The following is a 19,123-nucleotide window of genomic DNA, read 5'->3' on the forward strand; positions in this document are numbered from 1 at the left end:
TTTTATTGTAGCAAGTGGAATGTAGTGCCATGTAATGACTTCAAGTATTGTTACCTCATTAAAAGATATTTCCAAATAAAATATGTATGCATTAAAACTACTTTGAAAAGTACTGAAAGATAAATCATGACAACTTTTAATGTTTAGCAAAATGCTATATTCTCCAATAAAGTTTAAAAGTAAATGTAGTGCTAATGACATGAATGCTAGTTTTGCTAGCCTTATGTTGCCCATCAACTGTTAGCATGAAGCTTGCAGACTTTCAGGCTAATATTTTGATTTCAACTGATTGAAACAAAACAATTCATCCACTTGGGTTGTTACATGACCTCAGGGACAGGGGAGTGGGTGCGGGGGTCCGCGCTGGGGCACGAGCCCCCTCGGCCAGAACAACAGGCCCCTCCCCTTTACAGGGGTCAGCTGCCAGGCCTGAAGAGGCCCACTCAGCCGTGACTTAATGCCCCTCGTGGGCCTCTTTTGTCTTACACATTCACTCAATTGGCCACCAAATGGAGGGAGAATGGAGCCACTGGCCTTATGCTACACACGCACATAATTGCACGCCATGTCCTCTTCAGAAATGCACTGTACAAGAGGCGACCCCGGTAAAGATGCGGCGCAGTTGCTGTCCTACCTGCAGTTTTCTTTTAAATATTTTCCTACTTTACTTTTTTTGCCTTACAGTTCAAGAACATAAAATGGCATCTTTAAATGTCTCTTAAAAAAAGTGGTCATTCTGGTGTGTGTGTGTGCGTGTGTGTGCACTTCAACACACCCACCTGCCTATCAGTCCGCGCACACACACACACTTTGCCTTTGTGAGCGCTAGACACCAGATGGCAGCCCATTATCAGGCTGACGGAGCAGTCATCTGGCAGGCATCTCGCTCCCCCACTCGCCACCAATCGTCCCTCCCTCCATCTCAACACACTTTTGGCGGGAGAGTCCAAATGATAATTTGTATGCATATGTGTGTACTTGTGAAGCCACCCCCTCACCTCAATTAAATATATAGGTCACGGTTTGTGTCATCGTCATGTGACCTCCTCCACTCCCTTAGTACCAGTGCGTCATAATGAGTTACCATGGCGATCATCACGTAAAAAATGACAACGTTTGTCTTGAAAAGTACAACGAAGTGTTTTACTATGCCTTCCAAGCCAGTAGAGGGCGGTAGCAATTATTTTCCAGTTTTGACTTTTGGCCCAAGAAGTAGCTACATCATCAAAAGTTGCCCGTGGACATAATTGAAGCCGAAAATGGGCAGACATGCGTTGTTTGGACAGGTAGAGTTGTTGTTTTTACGAATCTAAGTGGAAAGAGGGTCACGTTTTCTCAATTCTAAGAGGAAATAGGCCATTTAAAAAACCAGAGGAGCCTGTACCTGCATTCAACACAGACGGAATGGAGGACATTATCACGTTTGCTGTGTCCCTTTCATATCTGGTCAATTATTGTGGCCATTTGACTGAACTTAAATTCTGTTTTGAACTGTCGAGTAACTGGTTAGGATTTGTGGAACTTTTGTTTTGAAATGTTGCATACTTTAGTTTTGAGTTCGTTAGCATTATTGTTTGTGGTATTTTCCTCGGGTATTCTAGAACAGGGATTATCAACCTGTTGTCCGCTGCCCTCCAGTGGTCCCTGGGGGTATTGCAGGTAGTCCGCAAAATTGGATGGAAAATAATGGATTATTTAGACTTGTTTTATTTTCCAGCTAATTTTGTGAATCATATTCCCATCCAAATTATGTCAAATGTAGATGGGATTCCAAAATAGACATACAGATGCAAATAAATACCGTGTTTAGGTCTATCCTCCTTCAGTGCAAAATAAAATAATATTCCACCAAAGCAGTGGTCCCTGATTTGCTTCTTGGTTGTAATGGTGGTCCCTTGACCAAAACCAGGTTCTGGGTACTTTTGCAAACGTTCTCTTTCTGTTCCCATATTTCAGGATACCTTTAGTCCCGGTATCCAAAACATCCATTGCATTCCCACCAACAGACCTTGGAATTTATGGTACTGAGTACTTTCGTTTCTGCCCCCTTTAATTTCTTATCTTAACATGGCTGCATGCAAAAAAAGACTTTTTTGGTTATTGAGGAAAAACAGCATATAAACATATCAATGGGAAACTGCTTATAAATGTGAGGTGGTCTTTGTTTAGTCCCCCTCAAAGGCCCCGTTGGTGGCTCCCTGACATTCGCTCTTCCTGCGATACTTCGACAGCATTCTGTGCAGCAGGCCGGGGGAGCGCTGCATCTGAGGGGTGCCATGGGGGCTGCGTGGGGCCGATGGGGGCGGGGGCCTCCGCAGAAGGGTGGGGGCCTCGCCGGTGTCCGCTTCCCCTCCTGAGCGGCTCGCACTTCTGAGTGCCTGCAGAACGGGACCGCTGGCCGACAGATGAAAGGATAGTAGTGAATTAGGGTGGATGAATTGCATGATAGGATAGTGTGTCCTACCTGGCACTGTTGCGCCGTAGGCGTCGGCTGTCACCTTCCGAGAATGAGGCGGCTCGCTGGGATGAGCTTCTCCTCCTCCTCATTGGAGTTTTGGTTGCCAAGTTTTCCTGAAAAACAGGGAAATTTCAACATTCTAACAAAATATTAATTCTAATGTAAAAAATTAAAATTAATATCATTGTATTTAATTTTAACGTGAAATACACTGATCTTCATAAATGCCGCGAGTTTCATGCAAACACACTTTGTGAAACACCATTGACAAGGTCACAAAAAAAAAAGATTGATGTCACAAGCGACCTTTCCGAGCTCCAGGACACAAGATCCAGGGAAATATCCCTGCTGGCCGTTCTGCAGGCGCCCGAACCAGCGACCAGAGCAGTCCTGGGACAAAACCACGATGACGTCACCAGCGGCCAGCTCCAGCTCGTCAGGCCAGTGGGGGCTGTAGCTGTGCACCACCACCATCTAGTGGACACAAGGAGAATCACATTGTTTGGATAGAACATACTGTATTCCATTGGATATACAGTACTGTATATATAATACAGTATCTCACAAAAGTGAGTACACCCCTCTCATGTCTGCAATGTTTTAATTATATATTGTAATGGGACAACACTGAAGAAATGACACTTTGAAACAATGTTAAGTAGTCACTAGAGATTGGATAGCAAAGTAAATGTATTGTTACATCAAAGTAACTCAAAATACAACAATGAATGTGTAAAATGCTGGCAACAAAAGTGAGTACACCCCAACTGAAAATGTCAAAATTGGACCCAAATGTCAATATTTTGTGTGGCCACCATTATTTTCCAGCACCGCCGTAACCCTTTTAGGCATGGAGTTCACCAGAGCTTCACAGGTCGCCGCTGGAATCCTCTTCCACTCATCCATGATGACATCACGGAGCGGGTGGATGTTGGAGACTTTGCGCTCCTCCACCTTCCGTTTGAGGATGCCCCACAGATGTTCAATAGGGTTTGGGTCCGGGGACATGCTTGGCCAGTCCATCATCTTCACCCTTAGCTTCTTTAGGAAGGCAGTGGTCGTCTTGGAGGTGTGTTTGGGGTTGTTATCGTGTTGGAATACTGCTCCGCGGCCCAGTTTACGGAGGGAGGGGATCATGCTTTGCTTCAGTATTCCACAATACATGTTGGCGTTCATTGTTCCCTCAATGAACTGTAGCTCCCCAGTGCTAGCAGCACTCATGCAGACCATGACGCTCCCACCACCATGCCTGACTGTAGGCAAGACACACTTGTCTTTGTACTCTTCTCCTGGTTGCCGCCACACACGCTGGACACCATCTGAACCAAATATGTTTCTCTTGGTCTCATCAGACCACAGGACATGGTTCCAGTAACCCATCTCCTTAGTCTGCTTGTCTTCAGCAAACCTTTTGCGAGCTTCCTTGTGCATCTTTTTTAGAAGAGGTTTTTTCCTGGGACGACAGCCATGCAGACGGTGTCCAGCGTGTGTGGTGTGGTGGGAGTGTTATGGTCTGGGCCTGTATGAGTGCTGCTGGCACTGGGGAGCTACAGTTCATTGAAGGAACAATGAATGCCAACATGTTCTGTGGAATACTGAAGCAGAGCATGATCCCCTCCCTCCGTAAACTGGGCCGCGGAGCAGTATCCAACACGATAACGACCCCAAACACACCTCCAAGACGACCACTGCCTTCCTAAAGAAGCTGAGGGTGAAGGTGATGGACTGGCCAAGCATTTCCCCAGACCCAAACCCTATTGAACATCTGTGGGGCATCCTCAAACGGAAGGTGGAGGAGCGCAAGGTCTCCAACATCCACCAGCTCCGTGATGTCATCATGGATGAGTGGAAGAAGATTCCAGCGGCGACCTGTGAAGCTCTGGTGAACTCCATGCCGAAAGGGTTACGGCGGTGCTGGAAAATAATGGTGGCCACACAAAATATTGACATTTGGGTCCAATTTTGACATTTTCAGTTGGGGTGTACTCACTTTTGTTGCCAGCATTTTACACATTCATTGTTGTATTTTGAGTTACTTTGAAGTCACAATAAATTTACTTTGCTATCCAAGCTCTACAGTGATTACTTAACATTGTCTCAAAGTGTCATTTCTTCAGTGTTGTCCCATGACAAGATATAATCAAAACATTGCAGAAATGAGAGGGGTGTACTCACTTTTGTGAGATACTGTATTTCCAAGTTTTTCCTCTTGTGATCAAATTGCTAATGATCTACTTGATTTTCAGCCTGCTGAGTGAAAGTGCGCATCCGAACCAAGTGGTGAACAAATTGGATTACGTGTCAATGGGATTAAGGTGCGCGCTGGTGAAATAGAACGCCTAAATTTGGGGCTTCTTAGCACCTCTTAAATATCTCGCCTGCGTGCAATCGGCTCACTGGCGTCCAACATCAGCAAATAGAATGGCAAGAACAACATATTTCATACAGTACTTGAATTCAATAGGCATCGGGTGTGTGATGTGCACGCGTAGGCCACCAGGGGGCAGTATAATATATACACCATACAGTTATATATTGTATTTTCTACGGTATACACTTCAGGTGATCGTTTTAAATACACAAGTTTCCTAATCAACGTCCAGTACTTGTAAATTAAATTTTTGCCTTCGACTCAAATAAAAAAAATTACTTCAAAATTGACTATTATGAACATATATAAAATAAAATAAAAAACTCGCCTTGACGTCATTGCCTCCGTATGAATGTCGGCCTGTCGGGTGGAGGGCGACATTTGTTAGAAATGCAAGACTTTAACATGCTTTTAATTTGCAAATGCTCGAAATAAAAATAACAAAAAAATAAGCGTAAGACCACCCATCCCCTCCTTTAGCTTCCTCCTTTCCTCCAGTCGCATCTTGTTTCCTTCCGTCCTTTCTCACCCTTCATCTATCCTTGTATCCTTTCTTCCAACACTTTTAATGCAACTCGTGTAACTTTGTTACCTCCATTCCTTCCAAGCTTCCTGGTATCTGTCCTTGTATCCTTCATCACTGCTATCCTTTAGTCTATCATTGTTTTCCTAACTCTACACACAATCTCCCCTTCTATCCTAACTAAATCAGTGGTGGTCAACCGGAGGCACGCGTAGCTGCATGTGCCCCCCTCCCTGGGTATCGTCGGGTGGTTACTGACCTTGCGGCGCAAGCACCGTGGTGAACACCTCCAGGTGCTCGTGGTGGCTATGCATATAAATGCGCTGCATCTTCCCAACTGGCACTGCGTGGCGTGTTGCCCTGCACAAATAAAAATAAACGCCGCCCCACTAATCCACCGCAACCACTCACTGAGCGGTGGAGGCAGCCGCTGGCAGCGGTGCAGGAAGATATTTTAAGTAACATCTATTTAGTTAAAAGGTGCTTTACCATTTGTTGGTAAAACTAAAACTACTCCCTGAATGGAGAGAGTGGAAGGTGTTTGCAGGGCAGGCCATGTTTTAAGTAACATTTAACTGTCATACAAATGTAAATTATTTTAAGGGAATTATTGTTTTTCTGTTAATTGGTGTGAAATCGGGGTCCTTGTTTCAAAATTAGTGACTCGTAGTCCCCTGAACTAAGCTTAGAGCCAAAAGGTTTACGTAAGGAAAAGTCACTGTTAAGCAGCTTAGGCGAGTGATCTGATTGATGAGTAATTCTTAGAAGTGCCGGTTGCGCCAATTTCAAGAATGAAAAGGATTTAGTGGAGAGAATTCAACTAAAGCGCAGTGACATTAAAAATTTCTAAAATTTATTTAGGTAGGGTGTCAAAAATTCCAGTTGAGGATTTGTAGAAAACATTTATTTTCACTCTGATAAACATAACACTTGAAACATTCCAGGCTTGTAGTAATAATTGACAAGTCCTTGTAGGTTTTCTTTCATCATTTCCCAGGTTTGGACTTCTTTCCTCCTGAAGGTCTTCCTTGAGGTTGCCCCCCCGCCGGTTTTCCGCGACCGCCCTTCTTACCTTTCCCCTTGCCGCCGCCCCCCACATTCTTGCGTCCCTTCCTCCCGGCCTGCTTGCCCCTCTTGCTGTTCCTGGCCGCTGCCTCCTCTCGGTCCTCCTCCCTCATCTGCTTGTTGACTGCCTTGGTGACATCCAGCTTAGGCCTCTTGCTGTCCATCATCTTAAGGAGCTCCAGCTGCTTGTCCTTCTCTACTGAGAAGTCACCCACGACTGGCTGGAACTTGCGCCTCTTGCCTGGTAGGGTTGAAAGAGGATTAACAATTTATTGATAGTTAGTATAGCAGAGAGGTTAACACAGCTAGCATGCAAATACTAACCGGCGCCCTTGGCCAGTTTCTCCTTGGGAAGCTTCTCCTGGAACTTCCCCACGGAAGCTGTGGATGTCCGCGCCACGATGGCCGCTCGGACTAGCTCCTCTTTGGACTGCTTGGCCACGGGAGTCAAACCCGCGCCAGGGACCTTGATCTTCTGCGCCCGGGCAATGTTCCGCAGACGGTTCAGCTCATTCTTGGCCACACGCTCCTTCTTGGCGGTGACGCGCTTGGCAAACTGGTCTTCATTCGGGTCGGCGGTCTGCGGAACCTCGATGAGCCATTCCTTGGTGTCATCCTTGGCTCGCTTGTATCCCCACCGCCTCTGCCACTCTTTAGCTGTCTCGTCCCACACCAAGTTGGTCTTCTTCTTCTTCTGGATGCCCTTAAGCTTCGCAAACTGCTCCCACTTCAGATGGAAGAATTATAAAGTTAAAACAAAATACACCAAAACCAGAAAACTATTTTGCAACAGAATATATATATATTTTTTCAGCTATCTTACTTACTTTAATTCTAGCCACATAAAATGAAAGTTGAAATAATGTGAACGTAATCCACAAGACTGTGCTGGAGACCCACAAACAATTCTAACCTTGGTCGGAGGCCGGGTCTTAGGCGGCGGCTTCTCCCGAGGCAAGGGGGTCGTCGGTTCGGGTAGTTTGGCCACCACGACCTCTTGGATCCTCTCCGTGGGGAGCTTCCACAGCTCGTTGACGAGTAGTTGCGTGTTGTCGCGGGCCAGCGAGCGGAGAAAGTCGGACGCTTTCTTCCCGGTTAAGTCGCGCTGCTCCACGGGGTTCTTGTCGTAGGCCAGCAGGTTGCCCAGGTCGAAGTCCAGCTCTAGCTCTTTGTACACGGTAATGCTGCGAAGCTTCTCCGCTTCGTCGCGCTTCGCTTGGGCGAGGAGCTCGTCGAAGTTACAAGAAGCCGTGGCCATGTTGGACGTGGACTGAAACGGTGTATTCACACGTGCTTGTATGAAAACACAAATACTTCCGGGTTAAGGTTGGAAGAATGTAATTGTGCAACTTGCCCACAAGAGGGAGACCCCCCCTTTTACCCCAATGTGTGTTTTACTGCAGTTCATAGTACTGTACGTACTTAAATATTTTATATGCAATTTATTTTTAATGTTGATAATTTTTCAGAGGTTGTACGTTGTGTCAAATATTTTATACCCGCTGGCGTATACATTTCCTATTTCTATTTAAGGACATTCACATTATTTTTTTAAAATAGCTTTGATTAACTTTGCAAAAGATTAATGTCAGTGTTTCCACTGAGATGAAATGTGTATAGAAATATACAAGCCATAGTTGTAGGTCGTTATTTCGGTCCTTTTCTGCACTAATTTGAAGAAGGATGAAGGTGTCTGATAACAGCATGATGATGTTATTATTGGGGGTTGGCTGTATTTACATTGTCGGCCATAGCGCTCCGCCTGAATGTTAAGACGCTTGACAGGCTTGCAGATAAGGTCACAGGCAAGGGGATGGTGGATAATTGGTGGCCCAAAGTCTCTTGTGGGATTTAAAAAGACCCCTCATGTCTTCACCAGACGAGATATATGACGCAAGGCAGGAAATAGAAAGTTTGGAAATACGTTTGTTACAGAGATGAAGTCGCATTATAACATTAAGATTGTTAGGCCAGCCTGTTTAAATTTGGAATTAGGGTAAACATATTCTAAAGGAAATGTAAAATTCATTTGTTACATTTAATTTTGTGGCGCTCGCTGAGTTGAGCATCCCGCCAGGTTATTCTAAAATGCCCCCCTGAGGACTTTATGTAAAGTCAAAATGGCTGCCTTCCCCATTCCTTTTCCTCCTGCATTTCAGTTTCCCCCCCACCTTTTGCTGACTTTTGGATGGAGGGATGAAGGCAGTAAACAGGATTACTTTTCCACACCATTTCTTCTATAGAAGAACACAGGGCACACGTCACTTTTGCACTTTTTCCTCCATGACGTATTGAAGCTTTTCATCCTCACACAGGTTTTTCTTCCCAAAGTGGCTTTGATCGTCTCCAGTGAGCTATTAGTACGAATCAAAGCCTTTTGACAGCAATGATACACCTTCAGTCGTCCTTTTACAGAGTTGAGGGCTTTTTTTTTTAAACTTGCAGTAGCGTTCCAAATGTGTCAGAATGTGATGGTTTCCCCCATGAACAGGCCAAAATAGACCTACCCCCAAAACTCTCAGTGTTGTTGTTCTGTTGATCTATAATTTAGAAATTGAATAAAAACTAAAAGGATCGTTGCGCTAGATTGGAAATTGAATTTAATTCATTTATTATTTCATCCAAATTCTAATGTAGTTTACAAAACACCATGGATGGATTAACGAATAGCACCCTTAAACAACATATTTGAACAAAAAAAGGAGGCACAACACATTTAGACAGACAGGATAACAATACTCACAGGCATTTATTCTTTAACCTCAGTGAAGAATGAGTAACATGTGTCACTACATCTAAATGTCCTTATCATACTGCCCCCTTGTGGCCGTGGTGCACCCGCAATAAGGAGCAGCGCAATGTCCAACTGAATTTAACAGAACCGTATTTGTATCAGTATGTTCCGTAGCCCACTTTCCGCTCGCACGACGCCTGTGGCGGTGAGGAAATCACCTCTAAGCTGCTCATGCACAACAAATAATATTCACCTACCTGCTCGGGCTTAGGCACTTTTCATGATTACATTGGCCGCTTCCTGTGGGTTTGAGTCTGGCATGTCGGGTCGGAGGAGCCTTAATCAATCTGCTAAAAATGCCATTTTGGCACTACACGGCCATGTTAAGTCCCATCACGGATACAGAAGACGTCAGCGGGCGATGCCAGAGCGAGGCTATTTAGCGACGGATAATAAGAGCAAATATTGACCAGGTCTGTCTGTGTTTTTGTTGGCACCCAGGTACACACGCGTCGGCAAATACCCATCCGTCCCTCAGGTGGAGCCTGAGAAATCCCCTTTGAAGCCGCCACCCCCCCTTAATGAACGCGGGGGCCACCCTACGTGAGGGGCATTCGAGGTCCTTATTGATCCCCGCTCCTTAATTAGCCCTCCGAGTGCACATCAGCGCATAATTAGACGGATTCTATGTCCAATGAATGTGGACAGACACTAATTCCTCTCAGGAGACAGCTTGTCCTGAGAATGAAGAATTGGGTCAATTAATTTAGTTAGTATATCCTCAGCATTCTACATTTACCATTGTTTGATTAGTTTCCACTATTTCAAAATTGTGCATTGTAGTCCAAATCCAGCCCAAAGTGACTTTTATCATCCAGTTTTCTTTGCCTTCCCCTCCCTCGTCCACCTGATCAATGGGCCGATTAAATGGCGCTCACATAGTCTTTACCCGGCGTGATGCAACCGTAGCAAAACGAACCCCGCTTTCACCTAAGCGTCCGCGCCGGGGGGATGATCCCGAGCTATAAATAATATGGATTGTATACGTCTCTGCCGAGGCCCTGCAGCGCCGCTATAATGGCTTTGATATGGAGATTAAAAGCCTCCCCGCTCACCACCTCATGCCTGGACTTGGAGCGAAACAACTCCTCAGATGTGTTTCTTGAGACATGAAAAGAGCCTCATATCAACGCACCTTCATGCGGAATTCGAGACCTCAGCATGGAAAGCGCATTTCCGCCACCTTCCAGTCTTCAAAGCAAAAATTGCGTCCGTTCAATGGGGCGCTTTTCAGATAGCGAGGGAATCCGTAGGCGATGTGGCAGAGAAATCGATCCACAAAATGGAACTTTGGAGACTTTTGGGTGAAAAAAACAAAACAAAAAAACTTTTGGTGTAAACAGTGATGAAGCAAATTAAGTGTTACATAAAGAGTAGCCATTAATCCTCGGTTGTAAAACATCACTTCAACTTGTGAAAGTCAAAATAAAGCAAACTCGTGGCAGCATGCCCAGTAAAAGTCCAACGTGTGGATGACAACAAAAGAGGGGGAAAAACTTGTATCAGCCCTGAGCTCAGTTCAAACCCATTACATATGTTTTGTAAAGTCCGACACTCTACTTAAGTCTTTAATTTTTTATTTATTTTTTTATTTTTAGTCATTGTCACCTTAGCTCACATTGACACGTGTAGAATGATGCAGAGTGACAGACAGCAATACTTCAAAATTTGTGAACCACCACCAGTTATTTACCAATATATTTGTGTGTGTACATGAGTGGAGCCTCGGTTTTCGAACACAATCCGTTCCAGAAGGCTGTTCGAGAAGTGAATCGTTTGAATTCCGAATCATATTTTCCCATTACAAATAATGGAACAAAAATTCATCCGTTCCAAGCCAAAAAAAAACCCCGCCTTTTTTAAGCATTTTTTCATTTGCGCATTTTTGTCCACCGCCGAACACGCAACCGTAGCGCGTCACCGACGGTGCGCTGCAGCTGCGCGATTGGACAAAAATGCGCAAATGAAAAAAATGCTTAAAAAAGGCGGGGTTTTTTTTTGGGCTTGGAACGGATTAATTTTTGTTCCATTATTTGTAATGGGAAAATATGATTCGGAATTCGAAAGATTCACTTCTCGAACAGCCTTCTGGAACGGATTGTGTTCGAAAACTGAGGCTCCACTGTATATACATACATACATACATGCACGCATACATACATGCATACATACATGCATACATACATGCATACATACATATATACATATATACATATATATATATATATATATATATATATATATATATATAGTATATATATAGTATATATATACTGTATTTTTCGGACTAAAAGTCGCTCCGGAATATAGGTCGCATTAGCCATAAAATGCACAATAACGTGAAAAAAAAACATATACCGTTTTTTTCCGTGTATAATGCGCCCCCATGTATAATACGCACCCTAACAATGGCATGTTGATGCTGGAAAAAAGCCTGTACCCATGTATAATACGCACCCAATTTCTTTTTTTTTTGTCTTTTTTTTTTTTTAAGTCCCAATGATCGTCACACACGCAGGGAGGCAATGGGTCCCATTTTTATAGTCTTTGGTATGGTCTTAACTAGGCTGGATGTATTTTTTTTTGTTGGCGTTGATTTCTCCGACTGCCCATAAAGGCACCACCGCGATCAGATGAAAAGAGAGGAAAGTGACGTGCGGACATGTGAAAAAGGCGTCTCTGTATGGGAGAGACGTTGAAGAGGAATAAAAACACCCTTGGAAACCAAAACTTGCCCCTCGTCGTGCCTCGGAGCCGCAACAAATGTTTCGGATTTGTGTAGGGTACATTGTGACAGCAAACGAGCAGGTGATCGAGCAAGCGTCTGATACGAGAGCATTGCGTTCGTATGGAGCGTGTTTGAAGTGAACAGCAGAGACGAAAGGAACAAGGCAAAGTGTTGTGAAATAAAATATTACCTGTAATACGCATTTTGTTATTTGCTGATTGTATTAAACTATCACATTCATTGTCAGTCAAGAAGAGAAGAGGACTATTATCCCTTCTTTGACGAAATGACCAGAGCACAGTACAAACACACTATTGTTCTTTCGGTATTTATTCAACCCACATTCTTTCACAACATGACAAGAAGAGAACAATACATAAATCAATACTCGTACCAGTACCATGATTTTCTTAAAAAAAAATAAAAAAAAATTTAAAAAAAAGAAAAATTTAAAAAAAATTGTACCCATGTATAATGCGCACCCCAGATTTTAGGACAATAAATTAGTTAAATTTTGCGTATTATACATGGAAAAAAACGGTATATGTAAGTTGCTCCGGAGTATAAGTCGCATTTTGGGGGAAATTTATTCGACAAAATCCAACACCAAGAACAGACATGAACGAGCAACAACAGGCTAAACGATAGGTATGCTAACGTGACATAAACACAAACGAAGAGCTGAGAACGGGCCCGACGTAACATTCAGAGTTATTCAAATAACTATTACCGTTTTTTTCCATGTATAATACGCACCCAAATTTTGACTCCTACTTAAATCCGTAAACGTGAAATTATTTCAGAAAAAAGATCATCTTTGGGAACAACCGGATGTTATTCTGCCGGTCAGTATCACTGCGCATGCGCTAGCAAACTCGATAGCGGAGAAATGTTTCGGATTTGTGTAGGGTACATTGTGACAGCAAACGAGCAGGTGATCGAGCAAGCGTCTGATACGAGAGCATTGTGTTCGTATCGAGCGTGTTTGAAGTGAACAGCAGAGAGGAAAGGAACAAGGCAAAGTGTTGTGAAATAAAATATTACCTGTAATACGCATTTAGGTAGAGAACTGAAGTCTCGCTCTTTATATAGCTGACGTGTCTTGCGCATCCGTTCTGCGCATCTGTAATGGCGGCCTCCGTATGATATCCGGTTTGCGATGGAGATTAAAAAACAAACAATATTTGACAATAACACACCATCAAGGATTGGACCATCGCATCAAACGATGTGTCGTCAATTATGAATTTTACTGACTAAGTGTGTTGGGCAGGATGGCTGAATGCGATGCGCGATTGACGTGTCTTGCGCATCCGTTCTGCGCATCTGTCATGGCGGCCTCCGTATGATATCCGGTTTGCGATGGAGATTAAAAAACAAACAATATTTGACAATAACACACCATCAAGGATTGGACCATCGCATCAAACGATGTGTCGTCAATTATGAATTTTACTGACTAAGTGTGTTGGGCAGGATGGCTGAATGCGATGCGCGATTGACGTGTCTTGCGCATCCGTTCTGCGCATCTGTCATGGCGGCCTCCGTATGATATCCGGTTTGCGATGGAGATTAAAAAAACAAACAATATTTGACAATAACACACCATCAAGGATTGGACCATCGCATCAAACGATGTGTCGTCAATTATGAATTTTACTGACTAAGTGTGTTGGGCAGGATGGCTGAATGCGATGCGCGATTGACGTGTCTTGCGCATCCGTTCTGCGCATCTGTAATGGCGGCCTCCGTATGATATCCGGTTTGCGATGGAGATTAAAAAACAAACAATATTTGACAATAACACACCATTAAGGATTGGACTATCGCATCAAACGATGTGTCGTCAATTATGAATTTTACTGACTAAGTGTGTTGGGCAGGATGGCTGAATGCGATGCGCGATTGACGTGTCATGCGCATCGGTTCTGCGCATCTGTCATGGCGGCCTCCGTATGATATCCGGTTTGCGATGGAGATTAAAAAACAAACAATATTTGACAATAACACACCATCAAGGATTGGACCATCGCATCAAACGATGTGTCGTCAATTATGAATTTTACTGACTAAGTGTGTTGGGCAGGATGGCTGAATGCGATGCGCGATTGACGTGTCTTGCGCATCCGTTCTGCGCATCTGTAATGGCGGCCTCCGTATGATATCCGATTTGCCATGGAGATTAAAAAACAAACAATATTTGACAATAACACACCATCAAGGATTGGACCATCGCATCAAACGATGTGTCGTCAATTATGAATTTTACTGACTAAGTGTGTTGGGCAGGATGGCTGAATGCGATGCGCGATTGACGTGTCTTGCGCATCTGTTCTGCGCATACTGTCATGGCGGCCTCCGTATGATATCCGGTCTGCGATGGAGATTAAAAAACAAACAATATTTGACAATAACACACCATCAAGGATTGCATCATCGCATCAAACGATGTGTCGTCAATTATGAATTTTACTGACTAAGTGTGTTGGGCAGGATGGCTGAATGTGATGCGCGATTGACAACGAACAAGAAGAAAGGTGATTTCAAGTTTTATTTTCGAGGGAGATTTTCTTCAAAAATTGTTGTACCCATGTATAATACGCACCAAGATTTTAGGACAATAAATTTGTTAAATTTTGCGCATTATACATGGAAAAAAACGGTACATAAATAACACGTTTATAAAACCATCTGTGTCACTCCAATTCATTAAATCCATCGATTGTCCTTTATGTCAACAATGGGTGCGCGCCGCTGACGGCACTTGCGCTTCAAAATATTCCACAGGCCCATATAACAATATATAAATTATATATCAAATAACTATTATATAAGCAATAATATTATCAAACCATCTGTGTCACTCCAAATCATTAAATCCATCGATCAAATTCCTCGTCCTTTGTCAACAACGCCGCGCGTGCGCCCTGACGTCAGCCTCGTCGTTATTCCACAGATCTAGTATATAACTACATTGTAGCGTTAACAAAGTACAAGGAAAGACATGGGTTTGGTAAACGGCTCTTTATTTAACAAAACAAGAGGTCAACGAGCCAACAACTACTGAACTGTAACGATAAAAACATATACAAGTTGCTCCACGAAATAAAATATATCAAATAACTATAACATAAATAGTTCACCACCACACAGCCCGAAGCACCGGCGTCGACGTCCAGACGTGTGGCGGCGTGGACTTCCATCCCCGGAGGTGGCACTTCCAGCCACGGAGGTGGAAGAGAGCTCCATAGAATAGGACTGGGCGTGCGTAAAAGCCATGTCCGAGCCCCATCCACCGTCCCCGGACAGCCACCCAGCCGAGCACCGGCCCCCGACTTCCATCCACGGAGGTGAAAGAGAGCTCCGTAGAGTAGGACCGGACGTGCGTAAAAGCCATGTCCGAGCCCCATCCACCGTCCCCGGACAGCCACCCGGCCGAGCGCCGACCCCAGACTTCCATCCACGGAGGTGAAAGAGAGCTCCGTAGAATAGAACCGGGCGTGCGTAAAAGCCATAATAGTTTTTCAAACCTTCTGTGTCACTCCAAATCATTAAATCCTTCAAACTCTTCGTCCTCCGTGTCACTTACAAACAAAGCCGCTAATAATGCCGGTAGTACGTGGGGCCCTTCGTCATCTTCGTCATCCCGTGATCGAATCTTTGTCCTTTTTGTAAACAACCGCCGCGCTGCTGACGTTACTTGAAATTCAAATTACAGTAATCCCTTGCTACATCGCGGTTCGTTTATCGCGGTTTCACTTTTTATTTTATTTTTTCTGAAAAGTTTTGAAAAAATTTACATATAAGTCGCTCCTCAGTATAAGTCGCCCCCCCACCCAAACTATGAAAAAAACCGCGACTTATAGTCCGACAATTACGGTATATATATATATATATATATATACACACATACAGGACAGATTTGAATATTGTGATAAAGTTCTTTATTTTCTGTAATGCAATTTAAAAAAAAAGTCATACATTCTGGATTCATTACAAATCAACTGAAATATTGCAAGCCTTTATTATTTTAATATTGCTGATTATCCCCTCCGTGAGTCGTCACCTTATCGTGGTGGAGGGGTTTGCGTGCCCCTATGATCCTAGGAGCCATGTTGTCTGGGGCTTCATGCCCCTGGTAGGGTCACCCATGGCAAACGGGTCCTAGGTGAGGGGCCAGACAAAGCACGGCTCATCAGCCCCTTATGATGATAAAAATTAATGGATCACGTTTTCCCTCGCCCGGACGCGGGTCACCGGGGCCCCCCTCTGGAGCCAGGCCTGGAGGCGGGGCTCGAAGGCGAGCGTCTGGTGGCCGGGCCTTCGCCCATGGGGCCCGGCCGGGCTCAGCCCGAAAAGGAAACGTGGGTCCCCCTTCCCATGGGCTCACCACCTGTGGGAGGGGCCAAAGGGGTCGGGTGCATTGCAAGCTGGGCGGCGGCCAAAGGCAGGGACCTTGGCGGTCTGATCCCCGGCTGCAGAAGCTGGCTCTTGGGACATGGAATGTCACCTCTCTGGCTGGAAAGGAGCCCGAGCTGGTGTGCGAGGCAGAAAAGTTCCGACTAGATATAGTCGGACTTGCCTCCACGCACAGTTTGGGTTCCGGTACAAGCCCTCTCGAGAGGGGCTGGACTCTCTTCCACTCTGGAGTTGCCCACGGTGAGAGGCGTCGGGCAGGTGTGGGTATACTTATTGCCCCCCGGCTGGGCGCCTGCACATTGGGGTTCACCCCGGTGAACGAGAGGGTAGCCTCCCTCCGCCTTCGGGTGGGGGGACGGGTCCTGACTGTTGTTTGTGTCTATGCACCAAACGGCAGCTCAGAGTACCCACCCTTCTTGGAGTCCCTGGAGGAAGTGCTGGAGAGCGCTCCTTCTGGGGACTCCGTCGTTCTACTGGGTGACTTCAATGCTCACGTGGGCAATGACAGTGAGACCTGGAAGGGCGTGATTGGGAGGAACGGCCCCCCCGATCTGAACCCGAGCGGTGTTCTATTGTTGGACTTCTGTGCTCGACACGGATTTTCAATAATGAACACCATGTTCAAACATAAGGGTGTCCATGTGTGCACTTGGCACCAGGACACCCTAGGCCGCAGTTCGATGATCGACTTTGTCAAAGTCAAAGTCAAAGTCAAAGTCAGCTTTATTGTCAATCCCTTCATACGTCAAGACACACAAAGAAACCGAAATTCCGTTTCCTCCATCCCACGGTGACGAGACATACAAGTAGGCGACACAAAACAAAAACAAGTAGGCACAAACCATAAATAATAAATAATAAATAAAATAAAATGAGCGATGAATAAAAACAGACCAATAACCCATTGAATATGAGGGGCAAAACCGAGCCAGTGAGCATACAGCAAGAACAGGACGCTACGCTGAAAGGGGGAGCGAGTTCAGGATCCTAACAGCCTGGAGTACGAAGCTGTTGGAAAGTCTGGTGGTGCGGGAGCGCAGGCTCCTGTACCGCCTCCCAGAGGGCAGAAGTTCAAACAAAGGGTGAGCGGGGTGACTCACATCACTCACAATCTTGGTCGCCTTGCGGGTGAGATGGGAGGTGTAAATGTCCTTCAAGGAGGGGAGAGAAGCACCAATAGTCTTACTAGCCGTTTTCACAATGCGCTGCAGGGCCTTCAAGTCTTGGTCAGTGCAGCTGCCACCCCAGACAGCAATACAGCTGGAGAGGACGCTCTCAATGGTGCCGCGGTAAAACGTAGTCATGACGGCCGGAGGAGTCCCCGCTCGCCTGAGTTTCCGAAGGAAGTACAGGCGGCGCCGGGCCTTCTTCGCCAGCGACGCGGTGTTGGTGGACCAGGAGAGATCCTCACTGATGTGCACCCCCAGGAACCTGGCGCTGCTCACTCTCTCCACCACAGCACCGTCGATGGTCAGCGGCAGGTGTTGGGCGTGACCCTTCCGGAAGTCAACGACAATCTCCTTGGTCTTGTCGACGTTCAGCAGGAGGTTGTTGTCCCTGCACCACGCGGTCAGAAGGTCAACCTCCAGCCTGTATTGAGTCTCGTCTCCCTTGGTGATGAGACCCACCAGAGTCGTGTCGTCAGCAAACTTCACTATGCGGTTGCCGCTGCAGGTGGCAGCGCAGTCATGCGTCAGGAGGGTGAAGAGCAGCGGACTGAGCACGCAGCCTTGGGGGGCCCCTGTGCTCAGCGTGATGCTGATTTGTAGTCGTGTCATCGGATTTGCGGCCGCATGTTTTGGACACTCGGGCGAAGAGAGGGGCGGAGCTGTCAACTGATCACCACCTGGTGGTGGGTTGGCTCCGATGGTGGGGGAAGATGCCGGTCCGACCTGGCAGACCCAAACGTTCTGTGAGGGTCTGCTGGGAACGTCTGGCGGAATCCCCTGTCAGGAAGAGCTTCAACTCCCACCTCCGGCAGAGCTTTTCCCACGTCCCGGGGGAGGCGGGGGACATTGAGTCCGAGTGGACCTTGTTCCGCGCCTCCATTGTTGAGGCGGCCGACCGGAGCTGTGGCCGTAAGGTCATTGGTGCCTGTCGTGGCGGCAATCCCCGAACCCGCTGGTGGACACCGGCGGTAAGGGATGCCGTCAAGCTGAAGAAGGAGTCCTACCGGGCCGTTTTGGCCTGCGGGACTCCAGAGGCAGCTGACAGGTACCGGATGGCCAAGCGGAACGCGGCTTTGGCGGTTGCTGAGGCAAAAACCCGGGCGTGGGAGGAGTTCGGCGAGGCCATGGAGAATGACTTCCGGACGGCTTCGAGGAAATTCTGGTCCACCATCCGGCGTCTCAGGAGGGGGAAGCAGTGCAACGTCAACACTGTTTACAGTGGAGATGGCGTGCTGCTGACCTCGACTCGGGACGTCGTGTGTCGGTGGGGAGAATACTTCGAAGACCTCCTCAATTCCACCGACACGCCTTCCATTGTGGAAGCAGGGCCTGAGGACTCTGAGGCGGACTCTCCAATCTCTGGGGTTGAAGTCACTGAGGTAGTTAAAAAACTCCTCGGTGGCAAGGCCCCGGGGGTGGATGAGATCCGCCCGGATTTCTTAAGGGCTCTGGATGTTGTGGGGCTGTCATGGCTGACACGTCTCTACAGCATCGCGTGGACATCGGGGACAGTGCCTCTGGATTGGCAGACTGGGGTGGTGGTTCCCCTCTTTAAGAAGGGGGACCGGAGGGTGTGTTCCAATTACAGGGGAATTA

The 19,123-nt window shown here is 46.1% G+C and overlaps 2 protein-coding genes across 2 annotated transcripts; both read right to left on the reverse strand.

The window, feature by feature from the left end:
• Positions 1 to 1,757: 1,757 nt before the first annotated feature.
• si:dkey-97a13.12 (vexin) lies at positions 1,758 to 6,153 on the reverse strand. The gene is made up of 5 exons (XM_037280365.1): positions 5,612 to 6,153; positions 5,158 to 5,189; positions 2,765 to 2,932; positions 2,465 to 2,571; positions 1,758 to 2,394 (listed from the first exon to the last, which is right to left on the reverse strand). Exons 1-5 carry the CDS (start codon positions 5,679 to 5,681, stop codon positions 2,166 to 2,168), a joined length of 606 nt encoding a protein of 201 aa, XP_037136260.1. The 5' UTR covers positions 5,682 to 6,153; the 3' UTR covers positions 1,758 to 2,165.
• An 85-nt stretch (positions 6,154 to 6,238) lies between these two features.
• Positions 6,239 to 7,724, reverse strand: rrs1 (ribosome biogenesis regulator 1 homolog). The gene is made up of 3 exons (XM_037280324.1): positions 7,331 to 7,724; positions 6,742 to 7,144; positions 6,239 to 6,658 (listed from the first exon to the last, which is right to left on the reverse strand). Exons 1-3 carry the CDS (start codon positions 7,673 to 7,675, stop codon positions 6,339 to 6,341), a joined length of 1,068 nt encoding a protein of 355 aa, XP_037136219.1. The 5' UTR covers positions 7,676 to 7,724; the 3' UTR covers positions 6,239 to 6,338.
• Between the last annotated feature and the right edge of the window lie 11,399 nt (positions 7,725 to 19,123).

Source organism: Syngnathus acus, chromosome 20, assembly GCF_901709675.1.
Source record: "Syngnathus acus chromosome 20, fSynAcu1.2, whole genome shotgun sequence".
NCBI lineage: Eukaryota > Metazoa > Chordata > Actinopteri > Syngnathiformes > Syngnathidae > Syngnathus > Syngnathus acus.